This window comes from Nerophis ophidion, linkage group LG12 (genome assembly GCF_033978795.1).
Source record: "Nerophis ophidion isolate RoL-2023_Sa linkage group LG12, RoL_Noph_v1.0, whole genome shotgun sequence".
NCBI classification, from domain to species: domain Eukaryota; kingdom Metazoa; phylum Chordata; class Actinopteri; order Syngnathiformes; family Syngnathidae; genus Nerophis; species Nerophis ophidion.
The window spans coordinates 43,830,571-43,843,964 of record NC_084622.1 but is presented as its reverse complement, the minus strand read 5'-3'; the positions used below and the strand labels follow the sequence as shown (position 1 = coordinate 43,843,964).

Genomic DNA, 13,394 nt, shown 5'->3' with positions numbered 1-13,394 from the left:
TTATTTATGAAACTCTAATCTGTTATTGAACAGTTTTTCAATCATTTTAGAAAATTGTGGAAGTAAAGAAACAGGTCTATAATATGTAAATAGTTTGTCTACAGTCTTATAAATCGGTGCAACTTTAGCTATTTTAATTTTTTTTGGAAATGTACCTGTTTGAAATGATATGTTACTATACATTAATGGTCCTGATAGCTCTTCAAACACCTTTTTTATCGTTTCCATATCAATTTCGTTACAATCATTTGAAGTCTTAGATTTACATTTTTTCACAATTGTAACTATTTCCACTTGTCACATTACTGAGGAACATGGAGTACTCTGGAATGCCCTCCCGGTAACAGTTCGAGATGCCACCTCAGTAGAAGCATTTAAGTTTCACCTTAAAACTCATTTGTATACTCTAGCCTTTAAATAGACTCCCTTTTTAGACCAGTTGATCTGCCGTTTCTTTTCTTTTTCTTCTATGTCCCACTCCCCCTTGTGGAGGGGGTCCGGTCCGATCCGGTGGCCATGTACTGCTTGCCTGTGTATCGGCTGGGGACATCTCTGCGCTGCTGATCCGCCTCCGCTTGGGATGGTTTCCTGCTGGCTCCGCTGTGAACGGGACTCTCGCTGCTGTGTTGGATCCGCTTTGGACTGGACTCTCGCGACTGTGTTGGATCCATTATGGATTGAACTTTCACAGTATCATGTTGGACCCGCTCGACATCCATTGCTTTCCTCCTCTCCAAGGTTCTCATAGTCATCATTGTCACCGACGTCCCACTGGGTGTGAGTTTTACTTGCCCTTATGTGGGCCTACCGAGGATGTCGTAGTGGTTTGTGCAGCCCTTTGAGACATTAGTGATTTAGGGCTATATAAGTAAACATTGATTGATTGATTGATTGAATTTCGCTCTATGGTATCATTATAGTCCTCAATTGAAACTGGGTCTGGAATCCTTTCTTCCAATTTTGGTCCAATATTTACAAAGTAATTATTGAAGCTTTCAACTACTTCCTATATGTTGTCATTATGTTTATTTCCGTCTAAGTATTGGTAATCCCTCTTAGTGCCATTTTTAATAACGCTATTGAGAATGACCCATGTTGCTCTCTCATTATTTTTGTTCCTGTCCAATAATTCACTGTAATATTCTTTTCTACATGATCGTGGTATGTTTAACTTGTTTTTATACTTTTTGTACTTAATTTCTGCGTTTGTAGTTATTTGTGTTATACATTTTCTATATAGTGTATTCTTCTTAAAAGCATTTTTTAATCCTTTTGTCATCCATGGTTGATTATTCTTTCTCTGCTTACAACTGAATTGATTCCATGTACAATGATTGTCATAAAGTATTATGAACTTGTTTAAGAAATGTTCATATGCTTGAAACCTCTTTTTCATTGTACACATTGTCCCAATCTTGCTTTTGTAGCTCAATTTTGAAAGCAATCATCCTCTTCTCCGTGCACAGTCTTCGAAATGTCCTTTTGTCTTCCGTGTTCTTTTTGCAGTTTCCATCATATATTGTGAAAACTGGCAGATGATCACTAACGTCGGTTATAAGTAGACCACTTGTAGTGTTGTTATCAAAATCTTTGGTTAAAATATTATCAATAAGCGTGGTACAGTGTCCTGTGATTCTGCTTGGCTATGTAATTTTAGGATAAAAACTGATGCTGTACATTGTATCAATAGACTTTTGCTTCTTAAAGTCACCGCATAAGAAAAATATTTTTTTACCATTGTCCATGTATGTTGCCATGATCAGTTCTTCAAATGTTTCTATACTTGACCTAGGTGATCTGTATATACAACTGATGAATATGTTTTTGCTTTTTTCCTGACATATTTCAATGGTAATACATTCTAAGATATTATCTGTAGCAAATGACATGTATTTTACCATTTTGTAGTTCAGGTTCTTCACATATACAGCTACTCCTCCTTCATTTTTGTTGGTTCTGTTGATCAAAATCTATTCCTTTTTTATAATCACTCCATGTTTCTGTGACGGCGATCACTTTGAAGGGTTCGTTGATGTGTTCCAAAAAGTTCTTAATGTTGTTGTAGTTTGCATACAAGCTTCTGCTGTTAAAATGAATAATTAACAATTTATTATGACATTTAATGTTGATATTATATTGCTCATCTGTGTAATAAAAACAATTATTACTGATGTGGGAGAAAAAATGTGTATCTGGATCTATATAGTTTTCCAAATCCTGTTTTTAGTGATCTTTGTTGCAGAAGTTTTTTAGTTCCACATTTTCTTGTTCAACAATCTTTGATGTTGTTTCACAAATTTTTATAGGTGTAGGTGGATGCAATCCTGAATCTAGGTCTTCTTTTTTAGTTGTCCCTTGGAGCATAGTAGTGTTGATGTTGAATTTAGGTGCTTGTTTTCTGTCAGAGGCCATTATCATCATTGTTGAGGAAACTGTGTAAAGTTTAAAAAATGTCCAGGTCCTTGATGTCATTGACAACAAGTACTCTCTTGCTTCTGGACCTCCATTCAGCTTGATGTAGATTTTACGGTTGGCGCTTCAAGTTCCCTGGATTTTTCCCTGCTTTCTGAAGTCGCCAGATTTCTTGGCGATTCCAGCAATACGTTTTGTGAGATGCTCATTCATGTACACATTTGTTCCCTTCAACTTCTTTCCCTGTCTCAGTAATGTCATTTTAGATTTTCTGTTTACGAGTTTCACGAGCACGACTGGAGTGGCGTTGTTGTTTCTTTGTTTTAGTGGGATGCATGTTTCGATGGTATTGATGTCGATTTCAATTTCCTTTGATTGCAGAAAGTTGACCACTTGCTGTTCTGCTGAGACAATATCCATTTCATCTGGTTACCTTCATTTTTCACAGCTTTCGCATAGGATCTTGGTTTAATTTGATGCCCTGTCACGATGATATCATTCATTCAATTATCCTGCTCCATTTCATCTTTGATAATCCACAGCATGTAGTTGTCATCTTGTTGGCGCATATCTTCTTAAAGGGTCTTCATTTGTTGGCACATATCAGCAACTTCATTTTTTCTGGTGATGTTCTGAGTTTGCAGACTTTCTAAATTTTGCTGCAGACTTTTCACATCTTGTTTTTGTTCTGCTGTTGCTTTCCTCAGATCTTTTTTGTATTTCTTTAATTTCTTCTTTCATTTCTGTCATATCTTCTATTCATCCACCCATCATTTCTTTCCCTTCTTCTTTAATTTCTTCTTTAAATTCATGGAGTATTTTTTGTAGTACCCCTTCTTGTGTCCTGTGTCCAGTCTCGAATCTTGTTCCCAATTGTGTCCTGTGTCAGCTGACACCGAACGTTTCGTGATTTCAGTCTTTCCTTTAGTTTTTGGCATCGCGGCAGGTCGATGATGTCAGTGCCTCTTATGTCTTAAACGGCAGTTGCTTTAGCGACTTGCGGCACTTTTAACTTGTTTGTTTCAACAAATTCGTACCTTGTGCCGTTCACAGATCAATTTGAGGTGTCAGTCTGTCAACTTATATAACTCTGCGATGTTGGAAGCACTTTAAAACAGCTGTAAACATGCCGTAGCTTTTTCGTTTTTAGGCAACTGCTTTGAATTGCGGTAAGGCGCCGATGGCTTGAAGCTAAAGGCTCTTCCAACTTGCCTTATTTCAGCGTATCAGTGCCTCTCAACTGACCAAAATCAGGTCGAAGATGCCTGGCATACTTGCCAACCCTCCCTAAAATAAGCCTAACAACGCCAATGCACTGTGGTGGCCTCTGCGGTGTTCCACGTGATCATCTGCTGGGGCAGGGGGGAGCATGGTCAGAGAGAGGAGCAGACCCAACAAAGCAACCAAGAGAGCCGACTCCACCCTCGGCCACCCACCAACTCTTGGCCAATGTCCAGTACGCACGGAGCGAGGATATGTCCAAGGAGATGGAGGTGTCTGATACCTGCTCATTCAGCCAAGACACTGTGAAGCATCCCGGCAGCTCAGCGCCAGCTCAGCAGACCTGTCTCTTCACCCGCATCTCCTCCAGTCTCTCCAAATGGATTCTGGTGTGGAAGAGACCCAGCAGCTAGTCTCCATGACCAAAAAGTTCCTGGGAGGCAGATCCAAAAGTTCACAAAAAGCACCGCAGAAGTCAGGAAAGTGCCACCCAAAGGGTCATAACCAAAAGGCAAAAAAACAACAACACATGAAAACAAGAGGAAAACATCAGGAACACAAAAGGATTACACAAGAGCACAGAGGCGCTATCTTAGAAATGTGTGCTCAATTCCACGTTAAATGGGATGTACAAAAGAAATGTGCTTGGATTAATGTTAATGTGTGCGCACACTTTAATACATCTAAATTTGTTGTGCCTACGATGGACAAGCGGTAGAAAATGGATGGATGTTTTCTGGATTTGAGCGGACACCATTATTTTGTATAAAATCTGCGCAAGTCTTAATTCATTATACAAACCAGTGTGGAGTGTTGGGGTCAAGGTTAACTCTCCTTTTTTCAAATTGGTCCAGAAGCAGTGGTACTCTTGTTGTACAAGAAAGTCTTACAATTGAACCTTTTTGCAATCGGAGTTAGTTATGCCAGTAGGTCACTAATAGCTTCAAAGCGCAAACCTTTTGGCAGCAGGCACAGCTCCTCAGTCTTTCAAGTGCAATGAAACTGGGCAGCAGAACAGCCCATTTTCAGTAGTTCAGCATAATACTATCCCCTGGTCAGTGCCACACTCATTATTGCTCACCTTGTGGTGTCAGGCCTCATCTATAAGGCCATGCTTCACATTTATGCCTATTAGGCACAGTGTAAGTAGAAAATGGGCCAGACAACTTCTGGTCCTTTCCTGTGTTTATTTACTGCCCCTGTTTATTTGTGCAACTATGCTTACCGCATGAAAATGTGCCTTCTCGGTATGTCTTGTTTATTTCGTGCCTGCATCTTTCATGAAACTCAGGCCAAACACAACACAACAACAATGCCAAAATACTTTTTACATTCTAAGTTTTGCTATTTTTTTTAAATCTGATACAGTATAATATTTTTTTTTCATATTTATACATACTGGGGATAGATAACGGCATTTTATCCCAACTGAAAAATTGGATATCACATTATTGCAAAAACAATCCACTTACCAGTTTCTGTTTTTTTTTTTAGATGTACCTTTTTATTTTCCGTCATGACTCTTACTTACTCTTAGTCTCCTGTCGTCTTTTTGTCATCAGAGAGCCAGCTGCTCCCAGGGAATAACTTCACCACAGAGTGCAACATCCCTGGAAACTTCATGTGTGGAGATGGAAAGTGTATCCCAGGAGGATGGCAGTGTGACGGATTGCCTGATTGCTTTGACAAGAGCGACGAGAAAGGCTGCCGTAAGTCCAGTTTGTGTTATTCTATCTTGTCAATTGTTGCGCCTCAAGAAAGTAACTATGGTAGCCCTTTTTTTTATGTTACTCGATTGTATCTAGATTAGGGGTCAGCAACCTTTACCACTCAAAGAGCCATTTTGACCCGTTTCACAAAATAAAGAAGACAATGGGAGCCGCAACCATTCTCGCGAACATCTGCTGGTGGTAATCCAGACAACAATAATAAGAGCGTGTTATAAAGCCAATGTCTTAGACACCTTCTACAACATGTACAAACTGCTTGGCAGTCCAGCGACATGTTGTATGTGGCTTCCGCAGATATACGTACACGACTGCAAGGCAAACTGGGTGATACAGTTTACACTGACGGTTGTGATATAAACAACTTTAACACTCTTAATAATATGCACCACACTGTGAACCCACACCAAACAAGAATGACAAACACATTTCGGGAGAACATCCTCACATAAACGCAACACAACAAATACCAAGAATCCTTTGCATCCATGACTCTTCCTGACTATATTTTACACCCCCAACCCCGCCCACCTCAAACGACGCACGAGGGGGGGGGGGTTTGGTGCTAGTGGGGTGTATAATATAGTCAGGCAGACTCATGGATGCAAAGGATTCTGGGTATTTGTTGTGATGCGTTTATGTTGTGCTACTGTGAGGATGGTATCCCGAAATGTGTTTGTCATTCTTGTTTGGTGTGGGTTCACAGTGTGGTGCGTATTAGTAAGAATGTTAAAGTTGTTTATATCACAACCGTCAGTGTAAACTGTATCACCCAGTATGCCTTGCAGTCGTGTACGTGTATCTGCGGAAGCCACATGCAACATGTCGCTGGACTGGCAAGCATGCGTCCGGTCGGCACGCAGATAGCATTGCGTGAAAGGCAGGCGCGATGACATTTTGTCGAGCATGTTAATAATAAAACCATCACTGCATGCCCTCAATGTGGTAGTCCGAGAGAAAATCGGAAAACGTTGACCCCAGATGATGTCCGGGAGAGGCACCGAAATCCGGAATGCCCCCGTAACAGTCTGGGGTAGGGGTCACCAACCTTTTTGAAACCAAGAGCTACTTCTTGGGTACTGATTAATGCGAAGGGCTACTAGTTTGATACACACTTAAATAAATTGCCAGAAATAGCCAATTTGCTCAATTTATTATTAATATTTATCTTTGTGGAAACACTGATCATCTTAATGATTTCTCACAATAAATATAAATAGAAGCAGATAAATATCAATATGCAACACTTTCTTTTTATATTTTCTCTAAGTGCACATTTTTCAAATTTAACATTTTCAAATGATCACTTCTAAGACAGTCTTGTGAAATCACAATATCCCATTTAAACTTGCTAGCCACTAACATGTTTTAACAAATCATGAATTACTTTGCACCATGTTTGTACAAATAATAACTCATGTAAAATACAAAAGTCAACTCTCAAATGTTTAAATAAATCATGTCACACTTTTAACTGGACACCAATCTGTTATCTGTTTCTTTGTCAGTTAGTGGGAAGCCTGGCATTGCTGTTAACTAGTGTGTTGTACTCTGGTGTGTAACTTGACACTGCAACTCTGAGTGAGTCTTGCAAATGTGCATCAGTGAGGCGTGTTCTGTGTTTGTTCTTGATGAAGTTCATGTCAGAAAAGGTGGATTCACAAAGATAAGTTGAACCAAACAGGCTTGCAACCTTCATAGCTGCTGCGCATACACCACTGTACTTTTCTGTGTCAACAAGGCACCAAAAGTTTGGTGCAGCCTGGTGGGCTTTAAATTTTAAATTGTCAGGAAAGAAGAGGAAGGAATTTAAAAGGTAAAAGGGTATATGTGTTTAAAAATCCTAAAATCGTTTTTAAGGTTGTATTTTTTTCTCTAAAATTATCTTTCTGAAAGTTATAAGAATAAAAGTAAAAAATAAATGAATTTATGCGGGCGGCATAGCTCGGTTGGTAGAGCGGCCGGGCCAGCAACTTGAGGGTTGCAGGTTCGATTCCCGCTTCCGCCATCCTAGTCACTGCCGTTGTGTCCTTGGGCAAGACACTTTACCCACCTGCTCCCAGTGCCACCCACACTGGTTTAAATGTAACTTAGATATTGGGTTTCACTATGTAAAGCGCTTTGAGTCACTAGAGAAAAGCGCTATATAAATATAATTCACAAAAAAATTCACAATTTATTTTAATCTAATTTATTTAACAAGTGAAGACCAAGTCTTTAAAATCATTTCTTGGATTTTCAAATTCTATTTGAGTTTTGTCTCTCTTAGAATTAAAAATGTCGAGCAAAGCGAGACCAGCTTGCTAGTAAATAAATAAAATTAAAAAAATAGAGGCAGCTCACTGGTAAGTGCTGCTATTTGAGCTATTTTTAGAACAGACCAGCGGGCTACTCATCTGGTTCTTACGGGCTACCTGGTGCCCGCGGGCACCGCGTTGGTGACCCCTGGTCTGGGGGGTCGGCGATATTGCAGCTGAGCCGCATCACAGATGCCAAAGAGCCGCATGCGGCTCCAGGGCCGCGGGTTGCCGACCCCTGATCTAGATGATAAAGCAGGTTAACGTTACACCAGTGTTGTTCCGATACCAATATTTTGGTACCCGTACCGAAATTGTTTTGATACGTTTCGGTGCTTTTCTAAATAAAGGGGACCACAAAAAATTGCATTATTGGCTTTATTTTAACAAAAAATCTTAAGGTACATTAAACATATGTTTATTATTGCAAGTTTGTCCTTAAATAAAATAGTGAACATATAAGACAACATGTCTTTTATTAGTAAGTAAGCAAACATCCATCCATCCATCCATTTTCTACCGCTTATTCCCTGTCGGGGTGGCGGGGGGCGCTGGCGCCTAAGCTCCTAATATAGCTGCTGACGTATGCAGTAACATTTTGTGTCATTTTCCATTCTATTATTTTATCAAAATTATTAATGTGGTAGAAAATTAATTATTAATTTACTTGTTCATTTACTGTTAAGATCTGCTTACTTTCTCTTTTAACATGTTCTATCTACACTTCTGTTAAAATGTAATAATCACTTATTCTTCTGTTGTTTGATTTTTTACTCTAAGGGCGGACCGGTACTTTTCAGAGGCGATATAGTACCGAGTATGATTCATTAGTATCGCGGTACTACACGAACCCCGGTATACCGTACAACCCTATGTTAAACTCACATCTAACCAGATAATTAAACATGCATGTTTATTTCTCTGGTTTGCACCATTGCCGCGCGTAAAAATAGTGGGTTTGACCTGGAATATGGATAGAATATGTATCAAATTTGAAGCTTTCCTACCAAATAATCAAAATATAAAATATAATCACAGTGGGGGCAGGGAAGAGTTTGCCTTGGTTCATGGCCAAGAACAGACACCTTGGGCTCAAAAAGTATGATGACCACTGTTGTACATCATAAGCCTCGTTTTAAATCGGTAATTGCTATTTCTTGCTTAGACTCAGCCAGTGGAGTTTTGAAAATAATGAAATAGCATGAATGCCAAAAAACTATTGCTTTTGTTAGCGTGCCCCAAAATTGCTTGCACCGTATATACATAAGTAGGGTTGCCCAATAGACAATATGCAAAATAAATGTGATACATTTGGCAGATGATAGAGCGTTTGATACTCTTGTTATATCATGATACTGCACATTGATGATACATTCTTGCTGTGTCCCGCAAATTTGACAATAAGCGAATGAATGCTTGCTAGCGGCTAATGTCCCTCCACATTTTAAAGCCACTTCTAAGTCATCAATCCTCACATCCATGGCGGAAAATAAATTACGTTTCTTACAAGTATCACCCATGAAGGATAAATAAGAGTTAAACATGCTACACTACACACCGCAAGAGGATAAGCTAACTGCTAACCGCAAGCTAGAGCTCTTTAATGTAAACTAAGGTGGGCAGATTGATATAAATGTTGACAGTAATGATACCAAGTATAGTTACTTCTATACTTATTGCTTGTATATGGTATATACAATATTAGATGATCAATGTTTTTATTATCAAAACAATATATGTAGTTTTTGTTATTGTTTACAAACTCAGCAAATAAGTCCCTGGACAGGACTCTATTTCCAAATTTGCAGTACCACCCAAAACTAGTGTAAAGTATAGAACCATGTTACAACAGAACGTAATAGACTATTAACGGAAAATTAGCAAGTAGATTAATAATAGAGTTGACAAAATAATACAACCGGAAATGACAAAATGTTATCGCGTATGTCAGTAGCCAAATTAGGAGTTTTTGAACTTGATTTGAAATGGTTATATTATCATTTTTACATCCCAAATAATATATTGTTATCGCAGGAGGGTGCAATAATTCCCGCGATAAAGATTTTAGGCTATATTGCCCATTCCTATAGATAAAAATAGGTAGTGAACTCTATATGTCAGCCCTTTGTTTGCCTAGTAATCTGCATGCACGAGGCTCCAGATCTATGCAACCGTCTGCACACAGGCAAGGAACCAACAGAGATGTATAACCGCACGAAAGCCAAAGCCCAATTTGGAGATAAAGAGCAGATTACTGGTGATGCTTATTGGCCCACACAGTGGAACTCTAAAACCTGATAAATTTGTCTGCCTCACTAGTATCAAGTTTCACCCCTCTGCATGTTCTTCATTATCTCATCAACTGAAACTCGGGCTTACAATGTGCTTCACAATAGATTGTTCACAGTGAGAAAGGCATTACTCTCCCTTCCGCGGAATTGTTTTAAACAGTTAATTTAATTTAGGAAGAAGCACTCATCGTCCCCCATACTGTCACCTCCTGTTTTTACTCTTTAAATGTGCCTGCTTCTCTTGTTGTCAATCTGCCTTCCTTCCATTCTGTAAAAATGCTCTTTTTTCAGCTTGTTTTAATTGTTCTTTTGTCTGTGCCCACATATACATCAGTCAAGATAATAACTTGGGTTTGTTTTATCAAAGCTTTTTTGTGACAAGGAAAAATACAAATAAAGTCCTAAATTATTTCTTTAAGCACTGTTTCTACATATTTCATCTGCTAAAATACAAAAAAGGTACACCTACAGACAAGCTGGATTTACAGTATGTTTTAAGTCTCTATGACATTCAGTACAATTGAAAAGAAATCCAAGCAGGGTGTCAAGCATCCTACTCAGCTAACCTCCTACTGCTATAGCTGTTGTTAGTCTGGGATTTGAAACGAGAAAGCCTCTGTTTGAAGCAAACAGGGTTTTCCCAAAAGTCCACAAAAAATAAATGCAATTTGAGTGATTGTATGTTGATGAAAACAGTTTTATTAAAGGGACCTAATATGATTTCTGTATTTTCTGACTGATCTGATACTTGTTTGATACAATGTTATTTTATTTGTTTAGTTATTTTTACTATAACTAGGCCAAATCACTTGTAATAGAAAAAATAATACAATAGAAATGACTGCTGATTTTTCATTATTATAAGCTATTTAACTTGTTACAATGTCCGGTTTTTGACAGGTTTGATGCCGTTGTGGCCAGTGTGCTAGTGATACCAATATTTTGGTATCACATCAAAATTATTTTGATACTTTTCTATGCTTTTTCTAAATAAAAGGGACCACAAAAATTGCATTATTGGCTTTATTTTAACAAAAAATCTTATGGTACTTTCAAGACAACTTGTCTTTTATTAGTAAGTAAGCAATCAAAGGCTCCTAATTTAGCTGCTGACATATGCAGTAACATATTGTGTCATTTTACATTCTATTATTTGGTCAGAATTATTCAGGACAAGTGGTAGAAAACTAATTATTAATCTACTTGTTCATTTACTGTTAATATCTGCTTCCTTTGAACATGCTCGTCTTCTCGTAAACCAGCAATATCATGACGCGACGACGACTGGGGCGCAGGGGTATGGCGGACCGGTACTTTTCAGAGGCGTTATAGTAGCGAATAGGATACCAATACCGGTATACCGTACAACCTTACAGTGTGTACGTCTGATGTTGCTCACATTGGGTGTTTGGAACGCTGAGGGAGTTTTTGCATTTGTTCAGACACATGAAAAATTGAGGGGCACATTAGTCATGATATTGCGTGTGCGAGCAGTTATGTGCAGAGAAACACATCATAGCACAGCAGTCTACTTTAGCGTGTCAGAAAAAGTATATAGTAAGTAGAAGATGCAATGATTCTTATTGTTTGCATTGGTCAGCATTATAGTAGGGAGTATATTTGTACTCAAAGTATAGTTAATTAAGTATATACATATCAGTTATCATTATCTTTATCCTTACATGTTTATTTTTTGTAACTGTATACATTTTGGGCAAATATGTGAACTGCTTTATTAAGTTATTCTCACCACTTTTTGTGGAAGTAAATCTATTTATATGTTGTTTTTTGTTATAGGTTATCGGTTGTGAAGGTCTGAAAATGATCATATATCGGTATTAGTGTTGTCTCGATACCAATATTTTTGTACTGGTACCGGTGCCAAAATGTATTTTGATACTTTTCGACACTTTTCTAGGGAACCACAAAAATGGCATTATTGGCTGTATTTTAACAAAAAATATTATGGTACATTAAACATATGTTTCTTACTGCAATCAAAGAACAATTTTGGCCTTAAACAAAATAATGAACATACTAGACAACTTGTCATTTCACAGTAAGTAAGCAAATAAAGGCTCCTAATTAGTCTGCTGACGTATGCAGTAACATATTGTGTCATTTATCATTCTATTATTTGGTCAAAATTGTGAGCGACAAGCTGTAAAAATTTGTTATTAATCCACTTGTTCATTTACTGTTAATATCTGCTTACTTTCTCTTTTAACATGTTCTAGCTACACTTCTGTTAAAAAATAATGATCACTTATTCTTCTGTTGTTTGGATACTTTACATTAGTTTTGGATGATACTACAAATGTAGATATCGATCCGATACCAAGTAGTTACAGGATCATACATTGGTCATATTCAAAGTCCTCATGTGTCCAGGGACATATTTCCTGAGTTTATAAACATAATATGAATTTTAAGAAAGTGATAAGAAATATTGATGTAATTATAGTAGTATGGACTAGATACGCTCTTGTACTTAATATATTTACAGTGGATGTCAGGTTTAGATCCACCCATGGCATTTGTTTACGTTCAAGAACGATGTCATTAGCGGTGACGCTGGTGTGTAGTGAAACATGTTCAGCTATTCACATTTCTGACAAGTATCATCTTGCAGAGATGATACTTGTAAGAAACGTTCTGATTTAGAAGTAGCTAAAACACTGCAGAATGCGGATGGATGTTAGCTGCTAGCCAGCTGGCCATGTCTTAAAGCACCTCTTCCTGAAGTAGTTTCCGTGTTATAACTTCTATATCTTTTATTTTTAGGCCAAAATGTGTTTGTTCTCCCTTTTCTGTCTACACACCTTGTCTGCTTGTAAGTACTCCATGAATCTGCGGTGCCGAACATGCTCCTCTGCTCGTAAAACCAGCAATATCATGTCCATTATGTCATGGCCATTAAAAAAACAAATGGGGAAGCAGTACTTTTCAAACAGAGTAATAGTAATGTTTTTGATTCATTAGTACGGCGATACTATACGAGTGCCAGTATACCATACAACCCTAATCGGTATCAGTCCAAATTTTTAAATTAAGTTTTAATTCATTTGGAACAAGTTAAAACTTTACAAGAATACATTTAGCTCAAGTGATCAACAGTCCCAACGGAGTGGAAAGAAGCAAAGCTTGTCCGGTCTAAATCCTGTGCCAAAATCAGCAGTGGAAAAAAAAAAGAAAGAAAGCACAAACCCATTGAATGCCACATGAACCAGCACAAGGGAAAACTCCCCAGTGGAAATAAACTTTGGACAGAACCCAGGCTCTGTGACGTATCCGTCTGTCTCGACCGGTTTTGTAGAGAGAGAAAGAGTGACTGAGCAGAGAGAGTAGCGAGAGATAAGAAATAAGTAATTCAAAGGAGTACAATAGTATAAAGCATAACATATTCTTATTTTACCCCATCCCCATGATGAGTATAAAATAGTAAT

The 13,394-nt window shown here is 38.0% G+C and overlaps 1 protein-coding gene across 4 annotated transcripts in view; it reads left to right on the top strand.

The window, feature by feature from the left end:
- Window positions 1-13,394, top strand: part of ldlrad3 (low density lipoprotein receptor class A domain containing 3) — a 176,877-nt gene that overhangs the window by 70,391 nt on the left and 93,092 nt on the right. For all 4 annotated transcript variants that reach the window (XM_061917624.1, XM_061917622.1, XM_061917621.1 and 1 more), the window contains exon 2: window positions 5,196-5,342. In XM_061917624.1, coding sequence (XP_061773608.1) covers window positions 5,255-5,342 — 88 coding nt within the window. In that variant the 5' untranslated portion in view covers window positions 5,196-5,254. The remainder of the gene's footprint in view (window positions 1-5,195; window positions 5,343-13,394) is intronic.